Source organism: Eufriesea mexicana, unplaced genomic scaffold, assembly GCF_001483705.2.
Source record: "Eufriesea mexicana isolate 0111107269 unplaced genomic scaffold, ASM148370v2 scaffold4331, whole genome shotgun sequence".
In the NCBI taxonomy this organism is placed as follows: domain Eukaryota; kingdom Metazoa; phylum Arthropoda; class Insecta; order Hymenoptera; family Apidae; genus Eufriesea; species Eufriesea mexicana.
In genome coordinates this window covers 27059-51862 of record NW_016912318.1, presented here as the reverse complement: position 1 = coordinate 51862, position 24804 = coordinate 27059, and the positions used below count along the sequence as shown (strand labels likewise).

At 43.5% G+C, this 24804-nt stretch overlaps 1 protein-coding gene across 1 annotated transcript in view; it reads left to right on the top strand.

Annotated features, from left to right (window-relative positions):
* The window catches only part of LOC108551498 (rac guanine nucleotide exchange factor JJ), a 158017-nt gene that overhangs the window by 129800 nt on the left and 3413 nt on the right, over window positions 1–24804 (top strand). The window contains exons 7-14 of the mRNA XM_017905694.1: window positions 15762–15881; window positions 20123–20292; window positions 21740–21930; window positions 22319–22351; window positions 22956–23074; window positions 23207–23393; window positions 23529–23726; window positions 23817–24777. Of these exons, the coding sequence (XP_017761183.1) occupies window positions 15762–15881; window positions 20123–20292; window positions 21740–21930; window positions 22319–22351; window positions 22956–23074; window positions 23207–23393; window positions 23529–23726; window positions 23817–24777 (1979 nt within the window). The remainder of the gene's footprint in view (window positions 1–15761; window positions 15882–20122; window positions 20293–21739; window positions 21931–22318; window positions 22352–22955; window positions 23075–23206; window positions 23394–23528; window positions 23727–23816; window positions 24778–24804) is intronic.

The window sequence follows — 24804 nt, the reverse complement described above, 5'->3', positions numbered from 1 at the left end:
GACTTCAGGATCGTCCTTGATCCCGAGATCTTCGTTTCGCTTTTAATATCCTGGTTTTTTCTGACCAATGCATCTGACTTCCACGTCATGTGGATTTCTCGTCGATCGTGCGGTTCGTTCTCTCTTTCTCTCGCTTCGCGAGCCTCTGCTTCGTCGCGAGGACCTATACCTGTGCCTCGCGTTAACGCTTTGACTGCCACGTTGGTCATATACGGCCGGCCACGGTCCCTCCTGTGACGCCACGGTGGTCATTTAACCGGAACGCTTCGACTACGTACAATTGCAAAAAGTTGAATGAAAATTGTCAGTTAGCGCATTTCGAATATAACCACTAATTGGAAGATACTTCGAAGTAAAAATTGCCCCATTGAACGATTAAAAATTTTTATTAGAAGCAAATCTGAAACGTTTTAAATACTCCCGTGGCGTCCTGAGCGAAACGTGTGATTCGGCGTGACAGTCGATGGGTTAAAGCAACGCGTGTTTCGGCTACAGTGGCGCTCTCTGTCAGCGTTATCATCTCCATTCACAGTTCCCTTGGAACTCGGTGAAAAATTTCGGTAAAGTTTCGAAGCGAGTCACGCGCGCCACGATCCACGAGGAATAAGATCCACGCTGTTTGTACGTAATTAGCGATACGTAAACCCCTTCTTGCTCGTCAGCCACTGCACCTGAGATTTCTACTACGATTCTAATTTTACACCCACTCTTTCTTTTCTCTCTTCTTCTCCCCATCCCCGTCGAGTACCATTTCACAGGCAGGCCGCGTTTGGCCGCCCCGGCGACGATTGGTCGGTTCGCCGGATATCGAAAACCGCTTTAGATATCGTCGAGCCGCGAGTGCGAGAACCCATCGCCGATAATCACTCGAGTTACGCGTCGCCCCCTCGTCGGGGGTTGAAAAGGATCGACCGGGGAGGTTCCAGACGAAATTCGAATTCCGCGAGTCTTGTCAGACGACGCGAGTTCCAGTCGGGCAAATTGAATCGGGATTCGCGATTCCTCGGGCGTGTGCAGCTTTTAAAAGTAAACACCCCGCGAAAGTCAGCTCAGTCGGTTCAGAGTGGCAATGGGCGACGGATTAATTAGAACCGATGCGAATTTAGACGTAGATCCGAAGGCGATGCGCGAGCTACGTAGAAGGAGACTTTTATGGCGCGTCGATCGCACAAAATGGCCGCGTCGCTTAACTCCGAGACGCCACTCGATACTCGAGTTATCGCGGCAGGCATTTCCGGCTTTAAATTATATTCGGTGAAATCTGCCGATTGAATCGCGGAATTCCATTAAAGAGAGAGACTCGAGCGAAATGCACCGATGGAAACTGATTTTTGGCGATTTCTTTTGTAATGTACAATATTTTTGCTACTTTGCGACTATGTTCTTTGTCGTTTCGAGATACAGACGTTTCCTTTTGCTCACATTTCGCGGAATTTGAACGAAATAGTAGATATGCATTTTGAATTATTGGCGGAAATGAAATCCTGTTTGACAGAATTCAAAATTGGCAGTAATATTCGGTTTTGAATTTATAATTAATATTGTTATGCAATCGGTTATTTATTCTCTGAGTTATACTGCACCTAAGTTGCAAAATACAGACTTTTAACAAAATAGAAAATATCGATTTAGGATTATTGGCAGAAATGAAATTCTGTTCGACAGAATTCAAAAGTGACAGTAATATGGGGCTTCCAAAACAGAGAAACAATATTTAATTTCGTTTATAATTAATATTGTTGTGCAATCGGTAATTTATATTTTCAATTACACTAGACCCAATTCGCAAAATAGGGGCTTTTAGCGAAATAGTAAATATCGATTTAGGATTATTGGCAGAAATAAAATCCTGTTTGACAGAATTCAAAATTGGCAGTAATATGCGGTTTGAATTTATAATTAGAAGTTTATAATTAATATTGTTGTGTAATCGGTAATTTATTTTTCGAATTACACTACACCCAATTTGCAAAATAGGGGCTTTTAACGTAATAGTAAGTATCGATTTTGAATTATTGGCAGAACTAAAATCCGGTTTGACAGAATTCAAAATTGGCAGTAATATCGGGCTTTAAACACAGAGAAATGATCTTTAACCTCGTTTATAATTAATATTGTTGTGTAATCGGTAATTTATTTTTCGTATTACACTGTACCCAATTTGCAAAATGCAGAATTTTAACGTAATAGTAAATATCGATTTTGAATTATTGGCAGAATTAAAATCCGGTTTGACAGAATTCAAAATTGGCAGTAATATGCGGTTTGAATTTATAATTAGAAGTTTATAATTAATATTGTTGTGCAATCGGTAATTTATTTTTCGAATTATACTACACCCAATTTGCAAAATAGGGGCTTTTAACGTAATAGTAAATATCGATTTTGAATTATTGGCAGAACTAAAATCCGGTTTGACAGAATTCAAAATTGGCAGTTATATGCGGTTTAAATTTATAATTAGAAGTTTATAATTAACATCATTATTGTGCAATCGGTAATTTATTTTTCAAGTTACACTGCACCCAATTTGCAAAATAGGGGCTTTTTACGTAATAGTAAATACCGATTTTGAATTATTGGCAGAACTAAAATCCTGTTTGACAGAATTCAAAATTGGCAGTAATATGCGGTTTGAATTTATAACTAGAAATTTATAATTAATATTATCGTGCAATCGGTAATTTATTTTTCGACTTACACTGCACCCAATTTGCAAAATGCAGAATTTTAACGTAATACTGAACATCGATTTAGGATTATCGGAGAAACTAAAATCCTATTCAAAAAGATTCTTAATTGCCCATAATTAGTCGCTTTAATTTCATTCTGCAATAAACGAACTTTGAACAATTAATATTCGAAGCATAGTTGATTCATACGTCAAAGAACTCGCAATCAGTTATTCTACATACCAATTTTCAAAATGCCGTTCTAATCTTCCCCTTTCATAAAAATCTCCAATTTCGGAATCTTAAATTTGTTACAATCTAATTTACAATATACAATATACAATTTATTTCCAACATAAATTTAATATTGTACATTTATTTACAACATACGTAAAAATTTGTCATTTGGCATAAACAGAAATGGATTTTTGGTACCCGTTACTCGAGTCTCCTCTCTTAACCCGTCTCGATTTGATATCTTTTCCAAGTGATTAAACGTACTTTGGGATATTACGTAAATAGGGTTAACCTCTGCGTCCTATGGCCCGATTGATCGACGAGAGCCGAGTAGTAGTTCCCTTCGGGTGGCGAGATTATTTTAAATGTCGAAATGACACACTTTCCCCGTTTCTCGTCCCGTTCCTTGTCTCTCTCCTCTCCCTCTCTTACCCTTCTTCATTTCCCTCTTTCTCTCATTCCTCTCTCTCTCTCGCTCTCTCTTTCTTTTCCTCTCTGCTTTAACTCGAATTCCGGTCTCGCGGGTGTTCCCTACTCGCGCGCGCCCTTCGATCGTGTTTCATTAAGTTAATTGTAGGGGGGCAGCTTTGAGTCGAGCCGTGTACATACACGCTCGTTGGACAGGCCGACGGATAGTCACGCCATCGAAACTCGTTCCACCCGTTACCGGTGTACTTTGATACGATTTCATGGTTGATTAAACGACTTTAATTATCCCATCAGCGGGGTGGTCGCGTTAGCCATAGGACCGAGGGCAAAGTTTTCAACCGCGAAAATCACCGGCCTAGGTCCGGCCAGATATCGACCTATACTCCTTTGTCACCTGTCCCTTGTCCCTGTGTACCTGTCTGCCCCGGGAACCGAGCAATCGTCGCACCTCTTTCGGAAAAAAGGACACGTCTCGTCACACGTACACGTCTTCACAGTCCACGTATGGTTGCTTGGAACTATGCAACGCGCTGGTAACATTTCATCCACTGTCAAAGACACTTCCGGTATTTAGTATAACACATTTCACCGGAAGTTACAGGTTAGGCTGCAAATGTCTCTCGTACGACACTGATTTCTCAGAAGGGAAAAATTTCGAAACTTTCTATACTCGATTCAACGTAATTATCGCAATCAAATAATTAAATTAAAATTACAGGGGAGAAGGATATTTGATATAAACATTTTACAAGGGACGAATGTATAACACTATTATATAGAGTGGGAATTATGAATTTCGAGAGTTATATTAGTGCTAATTTCGTTACTTTGGATTACTCGAAACAGCTGAAATAGCTAAAACTAGATATACCGACTTCTAGTATTGCCATTAACCCTTTGCACTCGAGAGCCGCCTCTCAGTCACCATTTAAACGGATTCCAAAGATGGACGTTAATTACTATATTAAATTTACAATTATGCAACGACGCGTGGAATATCGAAGTAAAATAATTCTACGTCTCAATTTGCATACGCTTTCTTATTTACCGATTTCAAAATATCGTCGAACTTATGGCAGAAAATCATGCAACTACTATTTTCCTGAAATGAAGAAATCACGGAGTGCAAAGGGTTAAAATTCCAGCGATTAAAAAATTCATCAATTTCACATGAATTTTGTGAACAACAGCCAACTATTTTCCATTTTAATTTGAAATAATTAAAGCGATGATTATATTTTCATTCTGAGAAAGATGAGGTAGCTGTACATTTTGGATAATCTGTTATTCCAAAATGTTAATTTAAAAAATTGAAAGTTAATTAACAATTTAATCCTGCTGGACGTTCAACGCCCAAAACTGGCAGCCTGCAGGTAGTTCTGCAACTGGAACCGTGGTTGAGGGTGAAATTTGCAAGCCCGTTGCATCCTTCTGACAATCCCGCGCGTACGTACACACAGAGACACACACACACACACGTACCGAGCACAGCATTTCTCCCAAAACGAGCTATGTTTTTACGTGACACCTGCGTGCCAGTTTGCAGTGTGCGTGTGCGAATCGAGTCAACGGAGATGGGATGTTCGACGTTTCTGCTTTCACGGTCCTTTTTTCTCTCTCTCTGTTCTATCTTCCTCCGTTTACTCCACTTTTATCTATCTCTGTTTCTGTCTCTGCCACTCTTTATTCTCTCTCTCTTTCTCTCTTTCTCTCTGTCCGTCTGTCTATTCCGTCGAATGTCGTCGCGAACGAGATCGTTGCCGCCAGCCTCCACCCTCTGCCCGAGGTGGTGGAGAACCGGAGGATCGGCGCTGCGACGACAGCGACGACAGCGACGGGCAGTCGGCAGTTTCGCAGGCCGCCTCCCGGGCTGTTTTCTTGCTTTTTCAACCCTTCTTTGTCTCCGTTTCGTAACGGAGAACGTTCGTTTTAAAGCACACACCGGTTCGACGTAGTAACCGAACGTTGCGTGCCTTTTTTTGAGAGACAGCACCGTGTTGTTGAGTGAAGCACGTAGTGAAAGAGAACTTCGTTTGATCCCCTTTAGGAAGTATCTTTTTACAATAGGTTACGTAGTAAATCAGTTGCGACGAGGTAAAAGAGGAAAAAAGAAAAAGAAGCGACGAAAACAGGAGGAGTGCGCCTCGCGCGTCCACTTCCGGTAGCCATGTTCGCCGCGACACCCACGCGCTACACCCTGAGTCTACTCGTATGCATCCTTCGATCCACGTTTCGTTTCGTTTCGACGCGTCCGATTTGCGGTTTCCGGTAACCAAGGAGGATCGTGTTCGTAATCGACGCGAGATCGAGGAAACGGCAGCTCGCGAACAGTCGCGGACGACTGAACGGAGGAAAGCTCCGTTCAATTGGTCGATATTAAGTTGAATCGACCGAGGACTAAGCTCTCGCAGTTGCTCCCCTTCGGGCATAAGTTTTGTTTCAGCACAAATTCACTTTGGAAGCACCACATAATCGCACGTGCACGCAGTGGCGCGGCGATAGCACAAGAGGGGGGTCGATGATGAATGAAAAGTAGAGTAAAGAGGGACGAAAATGATGTCGAAGTAAAGATGATGATAAGACGGTGCAGAGATCGTGTCTGCCACGGGAAGTCGCCGCGTGTTGCGAGAGAGATTGCGATTCTATTCGATGCAGAAAGAGGGTACCTGCAGATGCATCGAGCTATGGCTGCGACACTGTAATCAGTTACCAATTGTCCGTAGACGTTTTGTCCCCTTTACCTCCGATTCTTTTTCTTGCTCCTCTGTTTTTCGCCACACGACTCGCATACGTCGCGCGGTTATGCTCACCGGAAACGTCGAACACGGCTGTCAGCCGGCCGGATCGATGACACGTTCTACGTATTATTTTTCAGTATGACTCGAATGAAACTCGATTAGAATGGCAGAAACCTTTTAGAATAGATCTTTACTCACGCATGACCTAGCATCGTGAACGTTGTATCTTGCTCGTCCGTTCGCGTCCTACGTTTCAGGGCGCCTGGTAATAATTAAACGGCACAAATGTCGGGGCAAACGGTTATTCCAGCCCGCCGCGAAACGCGTCGTTATTCCTAGGGCCGAGTTATTCCGTCCACCGAGAGGCTATTTTTACTGCAAACGTATCGGTCTTGATTTATCGTCCCCGAGGAAAAGAAAAATGTCCGGAGGACTCCGTTCCGTCAAATGCTCACCAGAGCGATCGTACACGTTGCTCGGAAAAAGAGGACCCGTGTCAGGACGCGAGGGGCTGTAATCGACGTTTCGTCGGTTAATTCGGGTACACCGAAATCACCCATGGAGGCAGGTATACACGGAAGATCTCGCGTTTCGAAAATTGCCTGGCCAGAAATGAAAGGCGTTAACTGCGAGAGAGGTTGACATATTCCAGACACCAATTTCGCGAGAGAAGATAGGAAAGGACGATTTATCGTTCGCTCGAGTAATTAATTTTAAGGGAAAACGAAGCTTCCAGTTTTCCTGGTTTTAAAATCTCCCTAGGGAGCCGCGATCAGGCGTAACGGGAGGGATAATTAAATTGGCAGCGTCTAGGGGAATAATCAAAAGCGGGGATGGCAAGTGTCGAAGTGTACGCTTGAAAACTAATCTAATAGCTTTCTAAAGATTCCAATTTCCAGTTTCAAGCTACAGTCGGGGCCAATGAGGTCTTTTCCCGCGGTTGCCTAAATTTCTCGTGCAAAGCGGGCCATGCAGGTACGCGGTGCATGAACATTGAACGCCTCCGTGATTTTAGCGCACTGCCGGCTTCGGGATAGGTTAATCGGTGTTTATAACAGGATACTCCATACAGGATACTCGAACTTGCATGATTTTTCCGAAAACGTGGCTAGAAAGACATTTTCAAACGCCACTTACTCCCGATGCACACTGAAAATTCCACTCGCGTTTCATTGCGACGGAGGCCTGGGTCTGTGACGTCCCTGACCGAAACCCGGGTGTGGACGTGGTTGCAGCGAGTTTCGCGTGCTTTTGTAAACCGCGTAAAATCCTGGAAGTGTAGCCAAGAGTTGGCGAAATCTCTTACTCGCGAGCCGGCCGAGCGCGAAAGAATTGGCAGGGATTTGCGAGGAATTTTAGACAGAGGCTTAATTATCGGCGATCCTGCCGCGAAAACGGTCAATACTCGAAACTTCCGAGGCTCTCGATACGTAGAAACTTTAAGTTCATGGAAATCTCGAACCGTTTCGAAAATCCAGCGTCTCTGCTCGCCGAGCGAGTTCACAGAGGCGCGGAGCAGGAGCTCAGAAGGTAGCGTCAACCGCCATTATCATCCTCGGCACTTACCACTACAGTTGCCCGTGGAAAAGCAGCTGTAACTGGAAAAGCAGCTGGAACAGGGCTCGTTGTAAAGTTTGCCGATTGTTCCTACGCGGTGAATTCAGCTGGACCGAAATTAGCCGGCGCTGCCTTCACGGTACACCCTCTCTAACGATTTAAAAAGCTCCTCCGTGTTCATCGGCCTGTCTCCGTGACCGGTGGAGCAAGCTGCCCGGGTTGCTCCAATTTTTCTGCTCGACGACGGAGTCGGGTCGGCAAAAATAGACTAATTACACGCTTTTGACCGGCTCGCGCGGACAGCCGATCGGGTAGACCGGCCTGTGCGAGATTAGAGCAGGCAAAGGTGGCGGCCGGTGATTAGCGGAACGGAAACGACTTTCCAGGGATTTAAAGTCTCCCTTGGCCGGTATCTTGCGAGCCTGCGGTGTATGCGGGCCGTCCTTTCTCTCTCATACTCGAAACACGTTAATCCATCGTTGGACGGCCAAGCTGAAAGGGGTTGCCAGGGGTTGAAACAATATCTACCGCGGGCGTAGAGTCCGGTGGCAACGGCCCTGCTTTAAAAGTCAAATAGACGTTCCGTCGGTGAGTGCTTAATTAACTTGATTAACTTACGCTGTGGCTTCTTGGGGCCGATTCTCGCGCGACAGAGGTGTACATTCGCTGACTTCCACCTGGACAAACCTCCCTCACCGACCTTGCGTCTCGCGTGCGGTTCTTCCACGTATAAAGTTCTGCTTTTCCGGAGGTAAGTCTGTTTCCATACCGTTAAATTTAACACTTTGACTGCCTCGCAGAAAATAAAATTTTTATTCTTACGATACAATTATCAATTATCGAACAATACGTCAAAAAAGAATGGTGAAAATTATTGATGTTTTCTATTCAAAGTTCCCTGTTTATTTATGTTGTTCTAATATTCAAAAATTGGTTAGGTGTAGATAATTTTATATTAACACGTTAACACTTTAATAGCCGCTTGCACAACATGTGTGTGATTAATAATTGACACTTTACTAGCGACACGTTTACGCAGTCAAACGTTGCCTGGGCCCGGCAATATTTTTGAAGAATTAATTTTAAAAAACTCTATTTAAAATTCACGAAATAATACAACATGTGCAAACATACGTATAAAACAAAAAACTATAACAATTTAACCACAAATTTAATATTTTTCCTTTGCGTGATAATTATTAACACTAGTGATCGCTCGTGCAACATGTGTGTGACGCTACCGCTGATTAATAATTAATAATAATCAGACGAAGAAGAAATATTAAATTTGTTGTTAAATTGTTATTGATTTCTGTTTTATGTGTGTGTTCGCATATGTTGTATTATTCCGTGAATTTTAGATAGAGATTTTTAAATTAATTCTTCAAAAACATTTCCAGCCTCTAGCAACGTTTGCGTAAACGTGCGGCCATTAAAGTGTTAAAGTGCCCAGACTAGGACCGAAAGGTGCTAACTTTTGGTGTTAAATTCTTCGTCATCATTGAGCCCAATGTTTTAGACTCCCTGTTATAACAATTGGTACAGTATATCCAAAATTTAGGAACATTTCGCCAGGTGCCCACTTGATGACCGAGTGTAGGCCTGAACGGAACGGAAGCAGGAAAACGGACTGGGCACTTAAAGTGTTAAATATAAATATAAATTCGAACAATTAGTATCACTGGATACTGGTGACCACCATAATCTCATCATGGCAGTGTTATGCGTGTCTTTATCGTTGTCCATAGAGAATCAAAGGTTACTGGCTGGTGCATCGGTCGGAGGGATTGCGTCGAATGGGTATAATGGTCGAATGTTCAGGCTAGCTGCTCACGTTGTTTGTATAATAAGTTTCCGCAACGCGGGTTTACACTTGTTCCCTGTGTTAATACAGCGCTTAGCCGTTCTCGTATGTTGCCTCGCGGGGAATTTTATCGGGGTGAAACGCTTGATATACGGGATCAGGAGTGTTTATGTGCAGCGACGAGGGTGTTATTTACGCTCTGTTCTCTTATCCGATTTCCAGATCGGATTAGGAAGTATTGGATTTTTCTGCAAGTCGCGGTTCTCCAAACGACGCGTTCAAATGAGCTTTGCCGAGATTCCACGTCTCCTGTGACTTTTAAAGTACAGGGGGGGGGGGGGGACCATCGCGAACACAGTTGGGCATGTCTTGCTAGACGTAGGGTGAGTTGCTCGATGTGTCTACATATTTAAATAACGTTACGTACCCACGATGTGGCCCTAATGACCTCTCAAGACCCACGGAACTTTGGTTCCCACTGAAGCAGACTCCGTGACCTCTCGGTGACCTCTAGTGACCTTCTGGTAACTTTGACTCACAGCGCGCCTCAGGTAACCGCTTGGTAACTTGCGAGTGGCATTTAACGATGACGAAATTCATCTCGATGACCTGGTAGGAATCTCGTCGTATCGTTCAACCCTCTCCGAATTTCGAAAAATATTTATCCACGTGTAATCTCACCGGAGCGTGGAATCTCGGCGTGGATATAAATTTTCCAAAGTTGACTTTACCTTTGAATAGGAGGAGATTAAAAAGGGGGACCGGGGATTCGAAAAACGCGAATAAACTTTCGCCAGATTGCGAAACGCTTTTGAAACTTGGCATAAACACGACGAGACCGCATTCGGGAAGATAAATTTACCCGGGTTGAAGGAGATTCCGCGCTGGGGATGTCGATAAATTCGTCCCGTTCGATTTACCGACCGAGTGCGTTCCGCGGGAGCGGAATCGGTATTGGGACGTTGTGATTCCACGCGGGATGCAAGGCCGGCTAGACTACGGATACGAGGAAAAGGAGAAAGAGAAACTCGGAGGTAGGAGAGGAAGGCGGTTTCGGTTGACAAAGACGGCCGCGGAGAGACGCTTCCTCTTCCCATTGTTTCCCCCTTACGAAGTTTGTCAATATATCGACGGCCAGCTGTTACCGTTCGTCCGACCATTACCAGTGCGCGGAGCCCTTTCTTACATCGCATTTATTTCGAACGATCGATCGCGACACGCCGTGCTCGAAACCGAGCTTCGTCGCGAACGAACGAGAGAACGCGGCGAACGAGAAAGTGCAAAATACTTTGATCCCCGACTCGAGCACCGGAATGGCTGAAGTGCAGCCAGTAGGGGGTTTTTTTTTCTTTTTTTTCTTTACTTTAAAGAGACGTTCCAGTGCCAGGGTGGAGGACCCCGATGCACTTCGGGCGGCGTGGCGGCGAGGCACGAAGCGGCATCGCTAGGGCGGCGTGGTGGGGGCGGCCGGTGGTGGGGGAAGTAGAAAGGGTAGGGCGGGAGCGAAATCTCGGCAGCAGGGGCCGGGAGGGCTCAAAGAAAAGAACTACTCGCGCTGCGGAGACGCTCTCCTGCCAGGGCTTGACCCTTTTTTTAATTGCATCCAGACCAAAGTTAGAAACAGCGAACGGTGCCTGGCTCCTCGCGAGTATCGCCGGGAAAGAGGTTAGAGGGAAAGGGACGACGGAACGAAGGGGTAAACGAAAGACGAGCGGGACAACGTGGTGGTCCCTCGCCGGGAGAAATGATACACGCTGGAGGAGACAAACCGCCAACTCGTACGTGTCTCCCTCCGTGTTCGAGCGTTGCAAGGAAACGGTGGAATGCAAAATATGTGGGTCACGGTCGCGTTCTAGTGCATCGAGTTCGTTTCCTTTTTCCTTCTCCCTTCCTCCCCCCCTCTCTCTCTCTCTCTTGCCCCCTTTCGCTCTCCCAATTCCATCACCTACCCCCACCTTTTCCCCTTTTTCACCTTTTTGTTCTTGCCTGAAATCCGACTTTAATGGGCTCGTGCCGGCGTATTACACTTCCGATATTATTACGAGAGATTTTTCCGGAGAACCAGGGATTAGGACCCCTTAGACGGTCTCCTCGGTTTGCCAAGGGCTTCCGCGGTCTTCGACACTAATGTTCATTAACAGTTCGTTTGCTTAATCGTATTCGTTTCGGGATAAGCCGACCCGATTATTTTCCTGGATAATTGCAACGCGTTGACGTAATCTCGATACCGGAATTAGGTTCGACGTTTTTCTTTTACCTTCGATTTTCACCTTTGAATTTCTGTCTCTTCGTCCTTGGGTCACTAACACAGCCATACTCGATTTTACCTTGACCCTAGATGTACGATTTTTAATTTAAACCGAAAGAGAAAAATTAATTTTCAAATAAACTTCGTATTTATTATCGTCCATGTTAGATCGGGCAGCGAGTAGTGCCGGATTGCTCCGCCAGATGGCGCGACCGTGTTACGGTACACGAGGCAGCGTCTTTAACGTATTAAGTGTAATCGCATAAATCACGCCGGCGATGGTGAAATATAAATGAAAATTCGATAGAAATTTCGTTGCGGAGAAAATGGCTGCTACTTCGTGCCAGCGTTACACACGCGTATATACATGGCACGAGAAGGAAGATTAAGTATGGCTGCACTAATGGGATAAAGAATTTAGAAATAAATCGAGGAACACGGATAAAGCGACCGCGGATCGGCGAAATGGAAAAGGTCGAGTGTCATTCGTCGCATGATTTCGGGATTTCAACGTGTGCTTTTATCAAGCACGCGTTACAATTTCCCCCAGTCCGCTGGGGTTTAGGTTCCGCCGGGGAGAGGAGGGTGAGTTTACGCGAGTCGGTGCAATCGCGATATTCGATCCTTTTCCAAATTTTCTGCTTACCTACGGAAAATACGTTTTTCGCGATTCCGTCATTATCTCGCATCTGGGTTTGCGGAACGCTAAGTTTCTTGAATGAGCGTTTTATCGATCTCGCCGGATGAGATACGAGCCCGAATGCCAACAATAAAAGTAATATTCGCGTGACTGGGACACATTTCGTGGCACAACATACGCGTACAATGTATTTCTAAGAAGCGAACCAAATTTCCCGAAGCACATTACGAACTACGCACCAACCCCCTTTAACCGCTAAATTAACAGCTTCAGCACACCGCAGATGTTATGTAGATCTTACCAGATTTCACGTTTAATCCCTGCCAGACCTTTGACGCGAGTGTAGCTGTCATTATTTCGATAATTGCGCAATGAAAATAATTTTACATCCTTTCCTTCAACTTCCGATTTTACTTCTACTTTCTTACATTCCCGTTCCCCTTAATCGGTACGAACGGCATATAATCGATAGACTGTTGTCAAATCGCGAGTAAAAAGCTAGGCAGACTAAATAAATCATGCACATAGTACTTTCTTGCTACGCCCAGTCTAGCCATTAACAATAAAGAAAGAAATTGGGTCAGCTAGAAAGGTAATCGAAATCCGCCATACCTGCGTTAAATTTGCATGATATGGAAAGTAAATTACGCTATTTTATAATTCAGCAAGAGCACCAGGGGTCAGATGGAATATTTATTTACCATTTATTTTTCATCGCCTAATCAATAATCCCCATCTTTCGCGAATTATCCGTCATTATTATTATTACAACTATTATACTTCGTAATCGAGTTACGGCTCGTCTTAATTTCCAACTGCCTCTCTTATCGACAACTCGATATCCGAACGCAAAATTAATTACAAATTTGAGCACCCTAGTGTACCCTCCCCCTGTAGAGTACGCGAATATTTACAACGTGCGTGGAACGTTGCTCCGATGATAGATTCGCGCGTGCAAGTAGGTGACAATAGGAAGTGGTGAAATATTTGGTAAAACGGCGAAGCACGGGATCAGGATCGGCTTCATAAAGCGCGTATGGGATGAATTTACGCGAGAAGAAAGAGCCGATAAAAGATTTACGATACACGGAACATTCGTAGCCGTTTATGCGCCAATGGTCCATTTATTACGTTTCGCAAAATATATAAAACCGGGGAATGTCGTATAAATTCCCGACCTCTTAATTCTCCCTGTCGAGACCTGCCACTGGACAGTCTCCCAAAATTATTCAAAATTATCCGAAATGCCGGATAAAATTATTCCAAAATCCATTCCGAGATGGCGCCTGACGGAGCACGCTGCCATCGAGGCTCCCTCGCAGTTCGTGGAAGAACAGGGTGCTCGGGGGTGGTCTTAAACTTCTGATCGCTAGTGTACACACGCGTAGTTTTCATTCGGGGTTTAAGTCGGTAATTTTGCTTTCGCCGGGACGGCGAATTTATCGGGTCAGAAATAGGACGGGTGGCGAAGTTGCCGCGACATTGCCGTGGCTAGGGGGTGGCTGAGGCGGAGTAGATCGAGGCCGTAACTGGATGCATCGTAACAGGGTTGCGTAGGTAGACGTCTCAGCGCCTCTTTCCGCGGCTCTGGTCGTAAGCCAAAGGGTTTCGACGCGAGTCAGTCAGCCGGTTGCGTAATAAATCGTTCCTAAGCTCTGGAATCAGGGGCTACGTGGATCCGGCGCACGCGTTATGAGGAAATCTCTAAAGGACGATGCCAGCCGAGCATCGTTCAGCCGCGATATTAATAAACCGCCGAAGCGAGCAAGACCGCAGGTCAATTTGCAAGGCTTAGAATGCCTGTGTGCTGGGTATAATCGCGCTTCGGGATAAATCAGATGACAGCGACGGGACTAGCTAATTAGTGCCACTTTTCACCGTTTATTTGACCCTCAAAGTCTAGGAGCATCGCCTATCGTCGCGATGGCTTGCAAGGAATACTCCTTGACAGAGTTTAGGTCCAATTAATCACCTATTAGCCGGATCCGTCACGGGAATAGAGATTGGGGATGGGACCAATCGACTTAGGATTAGAACTGGTGGCTCTGTGACGCCTCTAGGGTCTTCTCGCGAGTTACGCACCGGCGACTATAACGTAAATCCAAGGAGAAGTCAGTCTGATAGATATCGATGCCTACTCGTTCTTCTCTGATCAATTTCCTGTCACGTCGGCTGACTTCTTCCTCTGCTATGCTCTGTATGGTAGCGATCTATGGAGAATCGGACCAAGGGGGGCTATTTTTATTATACGCGGTAGTCAGTGCTGCTTTTCACCGTTTATTTGACCCTAAAGTCTAGGAGCATCGCCTATCGTCGCGATGGCTTGCAAGGAATACTCCTTGACAGAGTTTAGGTCCAATTAATCACCTATTAGCCGGATCCGTCACGGGAATAGAGATTGGGGATGGGACCAATCGACTTAGGATTAGAACTGGTGGCTCTGTGACGCCTCTAGGGTCTTCTCGCGAGTTACGCACCGGCGACTATAACGTAAATCCAAGGAGAAGTCAGTCTGATAGATATCGATGCCTACTCGTTCTTCTCTGATCAATTTCCTGTCACGTCGGCTGACTTCTTCCTCTGCTATGCTCTGTATGGTAGCGATCTATGGAGAATCGGACCAAGGGGGGCTATTTTTATTATACGCGGTAGTCAGTGCTGCTTTTCACCGTTTATTTGACCCTCAAAGTCTAGGAGCATCGCCTATCGTCGCGATGGCTTGCAAGGAATACTCCTTGACAGAGTTTAGGTCCAATTAATCACCTATTAGCCGGATCCGTCACGGGAATAGAGATTGGGGATGGGACCAATCGACTTAGGATTAGAACTGGTGGCTCTGTGACGCCTCTAGGGTCTTCTCGCGATTTACGCACCGGCGACTATAACGTAAATCCAAGGAGAAGTCAGTCTGATAGATATCGATGCCTACTCGTTCTTCTCTGATCAATTTCCTGTCACGTCGGCTGACTTCTTCCTCTGCTGTGCTCTCTATGGTAGCGATCTATGGAAAATCGGACCAAGGGGGGCTATTTTTATTACAGAGGGCTATTCGAGTGATCGATTTGGAGACATTTCTTAGACCAGGGCTAGCCGAGTTGGAAGCAACGTGTACGATGGCCGGATAGGAGTCGCGTGACGCGTAAAGAGCTTTTGACACGAGTTTCCTTTCAGGGGGACGACGCGTCACCGTTCTAGTCCGCGTATTATCGGCGAGACGAGAATTCTTCATGCCTGTTGTAAGCCCGTTAGAAACCGTAGCATCGCACCCGAGAAACTGTAGACTAACGACGGGACGACGAATCGGGGAGGCAGCCTCCTCGGTCCTCTCTCCCATTCGAGTACCCATAAAAAGTAATCGGTGCAGATTAGAGACAGTAGAGACAGCCGAGACACCCGCGATTAACCATTTCCCCACCGATGTCTATCTTTTCGAAAGACCCCGAGAACACGGAGGCGGCCGATCTGCAGAGGAAGCTGGAAATGCTGAACAACATGATGGACCAGGAAGCACGGGCCGAACAGGCACGACGACAGATATTGTACAATATAGGCCACTGTAAGTACCCGCCAAGTCACTGTTTAAGTGGCTGCTGTTTTATTCGAATACTCTCTTTAACACGAGAGGAACGTCCCCGATCAATTGTTACACACGACGCGATTCAACCCTGCGCGCCCGTCACTTGCGCTAATTTCATTTTCCTTTTCAATCAGCCGTATCACGCGCGCGGATCGCTGAACGCTTTGTGCCAGGTATTCGTCGCTATCGCGCTCTCTCGGCCAATCGCGAGCGAGTAATCACGGCGTATTTATGATTTCGCGGTGCGTCCATCTTTATTTCCGATGGACACCCCCGACGCGGTGCCATTATTCCAGATCGATTTATACGATTCGTTCCCGGCTGAGGAATGTTTATGGAATGGTTCTGTTCAGGCTAACGTTCCGTGGAATCAGACAGGAATGTTTGTACAGTGTGGTCGGAAAGTTTTGTTTGGGCGCCGTTTAAATCGCGATACTCGTTATTGTCAGCAGACAATAAAATTGAAAATTGGTAGATAGATATGAGGTGTTTAAATTATTTTATTTCTGTTTAATTGACTCTTATTTATTTATCGAAATTCTCAGGAGAAGCACTAGAATTATCAGACGGATTATAGATTTTTATTTGGAGTCTGTATACTTGTTTATTTTCATTATGCCAGTTTCATTGTTATTTTTATTGCATATTGTGTTAGGAACCTGTCATGACAGCCTAGACATCTAACGACAGCCTAGAATTGATTTAATTTGTTCAAAAGATTATCCTGTAACGTGATGGTATTTAATGAGAAGATCTTATATGGTGTTTTTGAAAATTGTTATTTATATTTTGTTATGCAATGAAATTTTCGAATTTGAAATCTGAAGATGTACCTGATGTACCAAGAGAACTTTGCTTCTTTGTCTATTAATTTTGAGATCCTAGGTTGAGTTGGATTTCGATTTTAATTTTATTTTGTAAAATTTGTAGCTTTGTGTGGTAATTTAATTTGACAGAAACATGTCAATAGTGTGTTAATTTTTTAAATAACGTTCAATATTCTTCGCGAACTTTCCTTCTTGCTTAACCCTTTGAGGTTCTAGATACACCTGGATTTGACGTTCTATTTTAATTTTAATTCATAATACATATACTTTTGGATGATAATTGAATTTGACAGGAACATGTCGACTAAAGCTAGAGTCAAACTATTTTAATTTTAATTCGTATATTATATATTAATTTTAATTCACAATACATATACTTTTGCTTACAATTTAATTTGACAGAAATATGTCAACTAAAGCTAGGGTCCAACTATTTTAATTTTATCTCGTGTATTATATATTAATTTTAATTCATAATACATATATTTTTAGCTGACAATTGAGTTTGATAGAAACATGTCAACTGAAGCTAGGGTCCAACTATTTTAATTATAATTCATAATACATATACTTTTGGCTAACAACTTAATTTGACAGAAATATGTCAACTAAAACTAGAGTCAAACTATTTTAATTTTAATTCATAATACATATACTCTTGGCTGACAATTTAATTTGACAGAAATATGTCAACTAAAGCTTGAGTCAAACTATTTCAGTTTTAATTCATAATACATATACTTTTGGCTGACAATTTAATTTGACAGAAATATGTCAACTAAAGCTAAGGTCCAACTATTTTAATTCTAATTCATAATACATATACTTTTGGCTGACAATTTAATTTGACAGAAATATGTCAACTAAAGCTAGAGTCAGACTATTTTAATTTTAATTCACAATACATATACTTTTAACTGATAATTCAATTTGACAGAAATATGTCAACTAAAGCTAGAGTCAAACTATTTTAATTTTAATTCACAATACATATACTTTTGCTTACAATTTAATTTGACAGAAATATGTCAACTAAAGCTAGGGTCCAACTATTTTAATTTTATCTCGTGTATTATATATTAATTTTAATTCATAATACATATATTTTTAGCTGACAATTGAGTTTGATAGAAACATGTCAACTGAAGCTAGGGTCCAACTATTTTAATTATAATTCATAATACATATACTTTTGGCTAACAACTTAATTTGACAGAAATATGTCAACTAAAACTAGAGTCAAACTATTTTAATTTTAATTCATAATACATATACTCTTGGCTGACAATTTAATTTGACAGAAATATGTCAACTAAAGCTTGAGTCAAACTATTTCAGTTTTAATTCATAATACATATACTTTTGGCTGACAATTTAATTTGACAGAAATATGTCAACTAAAGCTAAGGTCCAACTATTTTAATTCTAATTCATAATACATATACTTTTGGCTGACAACTTAATTTGACAGAAATATGTCAACTAAAACTAGAGTCAAACTATTTCAATCTTAATTCATAATACATATACTCTTCGCTGACAATTTAATTTGACAGAAACATGTCAACTAAAGCTAGACTCAAACTTTGAATCTCATTTCGAAATATATTTCTGTCTACTATGTAATCAGTTAGAACAAATCATCGAATTAACATTTAATTTCATAAATAACGAAACACGATTTTCATTTTTGCAATCCTCATTCCACAAGAATATTCTGCAGCATAGTTCTTTCAAAGACAAACATGGAAACATTTCAATCGATAGTCGGTTTACGAAAATCTGCTTACGACTGACGTTGTCATACGTGGTCTGACGGTCTAAATACAGTTGTCTGAACCAGCCGTCTCGTAAACGTTCGTCTCCGATGGAATAATCGAAATCGGCTTTATTTCGCGTAAACTCGGAAGCCCGCGAATTTATCGAGCTTTCGCCGAAGCTTCGACAAATTCCCTATCTCTATCTTCGCTATCTCGCGTGAAGAATTCGATGTGTCAGTTTTCATTCGAATTAACCATCGCGTGTTTGCTTTCCCCCGGGATTCCATGAACGCGATATCAGTTGGCGATAAAGTTACGAAATTTCGCGCGGTGGTAATGGCGAGCATATACGTTATATTCGCGTTATGCTAGCAGAGGATACGTTTACCGTTTCACGTATCGTTTCGAGTCGGTAAATATCAGCGTTCGAACGAGCATATCCACGCCACCAAATCGATTTCGTCACTGGTTCCTTCGCAGAAGCTTCTATTTATGGTTCTCCACGCTGAATTCGCTCGTATGCTATTCTCGATTAGCGTAGCAAGGGCCCCCGGGGCACGTTGGCAGCTTTTCGCATAAAAATCGATCGCAGCGCCATGCTAGACTCTTTTATTTTTCCCCTTTATCCGCGGCCACCGAGCATAAGAGTACTTTATGCAATTGCAATTGCATTATCCACGGAGTGTGCACGTGGATATTTCCAATCAACGAGCACGGTATGGAACGCCACTCCTATTGTTGGTTATCGACCATCGAGAATCGTCGGTAACTTACCCCTAAAAATTCCACCCCCGGTTCGGGAAAAAGAGGAAAAGAGAAAAAAGCAAACAACCCTCGGTATATCGATAATCGCTACACCCCCTGGCATGATGCTACACTTCTCAACGATGCATTTTCTTTTCCGTTTTCCATCTCGTACATACGACACAGCGAATTTTCCATCGATCCGTTACTTTTTATCTTTTTCTTCGTTTTGCCCACCCTCGTCTGTGGACCCCCGTTGCTCCCCCCAACGAAGACTCCGAGCTCTTCTCCCCGACACGTCAAACACCTCGATATCAACGATCAAATCGCATGGACATCAACCGTTTCCGTTTCCCCGCTGTTGCACCGTTTCTTGTCAATTTTCGGATTCGTCCAATATCGACCAATTCCGTTCCGCGATTTAAATCAACGAGAACCGACGACGAGCCGCGGATTTCGCGCCTTAACACGCGACTACCTCTCCAGTCCCGGTCACGCTGTCACGTATCACCGTTTGGTACCTATTGACAGCGAGTAGAGGGTATACTCGTCGGGATTCGTTCCCCGATGATCTCGCGATTAGAAGGATCTTACGATTTTTCAGCCAATTTATATCTGCATTGTTTTACACACACACACACATACACGGTTACACACACGCAGCTGTACCTTTTTCCGTTTTGTTTTCTAACCAGCAATTTCTTTTCTCGCTTTTCGAACGTGTTTCGAACTAGCCTGCAAGAAAAGTGGTTGCTGAATCGCACGACAGTTAGCGAACTTGTTTCTATTGCATTGACATCTTTTTCCTTTCGAACGACACCAGCCTGACGATCGTTCGCGAAAGATTTCCACTGTTCAGCGGTAACGTTACATGCGAATTGCCTTTCAGCGGGCTACTCGGAGGACTCGGACTATACGTCGGACCTGAATTATCCAGTAGGAGGACAGGGTGCAAACAGCTCGGCCTCGCAGTTCCGTACGGCTGCCAACCAATTGGCTACCCCTCAGAGATCCCTCGAGACCTCGAGAGAAAATAGCTACGAGAGGGATGATCATCAGGTATTTCACGATCGATGCTTCCTTATCTCTGTGTTTATTAATTATCGACCACCGAAATCGCTCCAACGTTTTTCCTTTTATTACCACATTGTTATTAGGTCACCGACGATTGCTCGTTGAATATCGGACAAGAGTCTTCTCGTTCGTTGAGGAGATAAAGATGTGTTCCCTTCGAGAGACCCTCGTGTAAATGCTTCCAACCAAGCTTTCTCACCCGGCCAGATATCCCCCGAGGAATTTTCAAACGCTATTTGTCGCGACTCGAATAAATTATTCAATTTATTAACACTTTGACTGTCACGCACTTTGTATGTAGTACCCTCAGGGGACCACGATAAAATTCCCATTATTCTTACGATACGATAATAAATTATCAAACAATATGACAAGGAAAACAAAAATGTCTTCTATTAAAAGTTCTCTATTTATTTGATGTACTTGATAAAATTTTCAAAAATTGGTTAGATATAAATAATTCTCAACTAAATATGAATGTAAATTTAAAAAATCAGTATTCTTGGACCCTGGTGACTATCGTGACACCACTGAGAAGGCAAGCGCCTGCCAATGACAACCACCATGACAGTCAACGTGTTAAACTCTCAGATCGCTGTCAAACTTTCTTTCTGATGCTTTGTATCTACAAAATTAGGCGAATAGACAAATCGTTAATCGCGAGATAAACTGTCAAATATGACAGGAAGTGGCAAAACAAAAATGTCTTCTATTCAAAGTTCCCTATTTATTTAATATAGTTGCCACAATATTAAAAAATTGGTTGGACATAAATAATTCTAAACTAAATATAAATGTAAATTCAAAAAATCAGTATCCCTGGACCCTGGTGACTATCGTGACACCACTGAGAAGGCAAGCGCCTGCCAATGACAACCACCATGACAGTCAACGTGTTAAACTCTCAGATCGCTGTCAAACTTTCTTTCTGATGCTTTGTATCTACAAAATTAGGCGAATAGACAAATCGTTAATCGCGAGATAAACTGTCAAATATGACAGGAAGTGGCAAAACAAAAATGTCTTCTATTCAAAGTTCCCTATTTATTTAATATAGTTGCCCCAATATTCAAAAATTGGTTGGACATAAATAATTCTAAACTAAATATGAATGTAAATTTAAAAAATCAGTATCCCTGGACCCTGGTGACTATCGTGACACCACTGAGAAGGCAAGCGCCTGCCAATGACAACCACCATGACAGTCAACGTGTTAAACTCTCAGATCGCTGCCAAACTTTCTTTCTAATGCTTTGTATCTACGAAATTAGGCGAATAGATAAATCGTTAATCGTGAGATAAGCTGTCAAACATGACAGGAAGTGTCATTAAGGTTAACTAGGGACTAGGGTTAGCTGGAAGGTTAAATCTAGCCTGTAATTTCTCGAAGAAATGGTCGTATTGGTATTTTATCGACCGCGTGTGTCATCAGATTCCAGCAACAGTGGGTGGAAGACTAGCCCCTAGTAATTACGGAGGCTATGGATCAGGCCACAGTCCACGATATGACGAACCGTACCCCGAGGAAGGTCCACCGCAAAGGTATTCTCAGTCTCAGCACGCTTCAGAATCTTCCGAGCCACTCTTCTACAATAGTAGACCAAGACACTATAAGGAATACAGGTATTTGACATTTACCGAGCCCTAACACGCGATGTACACACGAGATCGATATAGAGTAAGACACGATATGCCAAAACGATACGACAGTCTTCCCAGACGTCGAATCACGTTACTCGCAATACAACTTGTAGTCTCCCTTCTTCTGCTTCTTTCTGTCCCCCTTTCGCTGCGTTAGAGTATTGACATAGAACCGTAGCTTGGATATAAAACGATGACAGAAAACAGGGTCGTGCAACGGAGTAGCAGAGTCCAACTGTCACGAATTCGTTCCTGTACTCGAGTGGCACTTGGGCCGATGATTTGACACGAAGTTGCCAGTGTGCACGACCCTGATCGCGAGAGTATGGATGAGAGAAAAACGTTTATTGTTTTCTTCTGCCTGATTTAGACGACGGAAGCACACGTGGGATTACGAGGACAGGTACGAAACAAGTACCCCAGCTCTGTCTCGTGAGAAAGTTCTACGATTTTCATAACTCGCATCTTGTCAACTTTAGATCACACGTCTCATTTGACATCTCTTTCATTAGTCACCGTTAGCCCAGGTGCCTGGAGCACCTTCGGAAGTAGCTTTCACGAGTTAGAGCAACATCTGTACAGTCGCTTGTGTCTTCGCTATTTGTTCTGATCATTCGCAGCAGAGTTCATCACGTGGACACTTGGACCTGATGAGATCGTAGTTTAAACTCGTTTTTAACTAATTAAACACGCGTTTAGACGAACGGCACGGGTCCAATTTCCGTCTTGGCAGGGTTTAGAACACGAATTTCATTAAAATTTGTAGACCGATAGTTTTCACGTTCAGTGGGTCGAGGAGAGTGCACCGAGCATTGACAGGTAGTTGCATGGCGCAGTTAGCGACTATTATGGTTCGCTGACTACTCGGTGGGATGGTTGGAAATGTGTGTTAACCGAACGTGTCATGCTTCCAGCGAACGTGGTCATTTAACGCGGGTCATTTCATCTCCGCTTTTATCTCTGTCCGATTATTGCCGTTTTACCTCATCGTCCTCCCATGATTTCAGCCAAGACGGCTGGTACAGCGAGGGTTACGACTACCATGGCACGAGAGTCGACGAAACGAGGATTTACAGCGATACCGAGTACTACCCGAGCAACACCACCAGCACCTCCAGACGAAGAGGTAAGACACAGTCGAGCGTACAGCTCGCGTATTCTTTTGCCTCCTTCTTGGATGGATGTGCTTCCGGTGCACATGAAGATTTGTTGCGTATATACGTAGATCGTAACTCGGTTTATTTCTCTACGTGTGCAGGCCCTCACAGAAGACCGTCTTTGGAAAGGCAGATGACTTTGTACGACGATCATTCTTACTATACCGACGGATATAGTAGCGATGGAAGAGTGGGGAAAATGAGCGCCACGTATCCCGAATGCCAAAGGGATATCAGATACAATGAGTACTACGATAGCTCCACGAGATATGGCTATCAAGATGAAAGGTTCGTGTGAATAGCGTTTAAGTAGGGTAAATTACGACAGGGGAAACGATAGTGTCGTTTCTTGTTAAAGGAATGAATATTGGAATAGAGACTGTACGCGAATTATTGAATTCTAACCATCGGATGTTTTGGCAGGTATGGGCAGGACGACGAGGATAGACAATGGGACAGCGGAGGGAAGTGGTATCTAGCAACTAGTACCTATTATGAGAACAAACGGAACAGAAAAACGCTTCCACAGAGGCCTGCATCTAGTATCGGTATTCATCGGCCCGATTATAGACCAACAGTTACCAGACAACGCAGTTACGAATCGGAGGAACTTAATTACAGGTATGAGTGAGCTTGACTTTGTCCGATTAGACGGTATCGAGGTTGAATGGAGTACGAGCAGGAAGCTGAATCGATGAATCTGTTTTGCAGTGGTCACAGCACTCGTCGTCGAAAACCGCTTCAGCCACAGCAACGACCGCCATCTCGGCAAGAAGGAACGGGAAAGAAACTACCCCCGACGCCGACAAAGCCGAGCAATGTTGTTATCAATCGTAAGCTTGTCTCCTTACCTGCCACACCGAGCAGGCAACTGCCAAAGACTAGAACTCCTTCCGAGGAGAGCTACTACAAGTCTGACTACAACGAGGACTATAATTACGCTTATCGCAGCCAAGATAATTTACCTCAGGATACCTACATTGACAGTATATATAGCGAGCAGAGTGGTTACGACCAAATGCACGCGCCTGGTAAAACTCAGTATGCTGAAGATAGTCAATACGGGTCCAGCTACACGCCCCAGGTCGATGACCAGTATGGTCGTCCGTATCAAGAGCCACAGACACAGGATACGTACGATCAATCGTATTTACAAAACTCGTATAAGGACGAGTACCAAAAGCCTTATGTGCAACAGAACACTCAGGTTTATCAGGATACGTATCAAGACATGACATATCCAAACGTGAGTCAACCGAATGATCAATACACTAGCCAACCGAACGATCAATACAGGAAAACGAGCAGAGACATGATAATAGAGGATAATTATCAGGTGATGGGGTACGACCAGAATAACGTACAGTATCAGGACAGGAAAAAAGTGCCTGCTGCCTATAAGGAAGATACGTATCAAGAGCAATACGATGGTTACAGCGTCTCCGTGCCATCCAGCGTATACGACCAAAATAACGTGACAAATACGTACAATCAGTACCAACAAGAGCAATACGATTCTCAGTACAATATAAATACGTCGACTGGTTATCAAAAGGTCTATCCGGATACGTACAATCAGGAAACGTATAATACAGAAGCCTATAGCCAGGAAACTTATAATCAGGACACGTACATTCAGGACACGTATAATCAGGAAACATACAGTCAGGAACCTTACAACCAAGAGACTTACAATCAG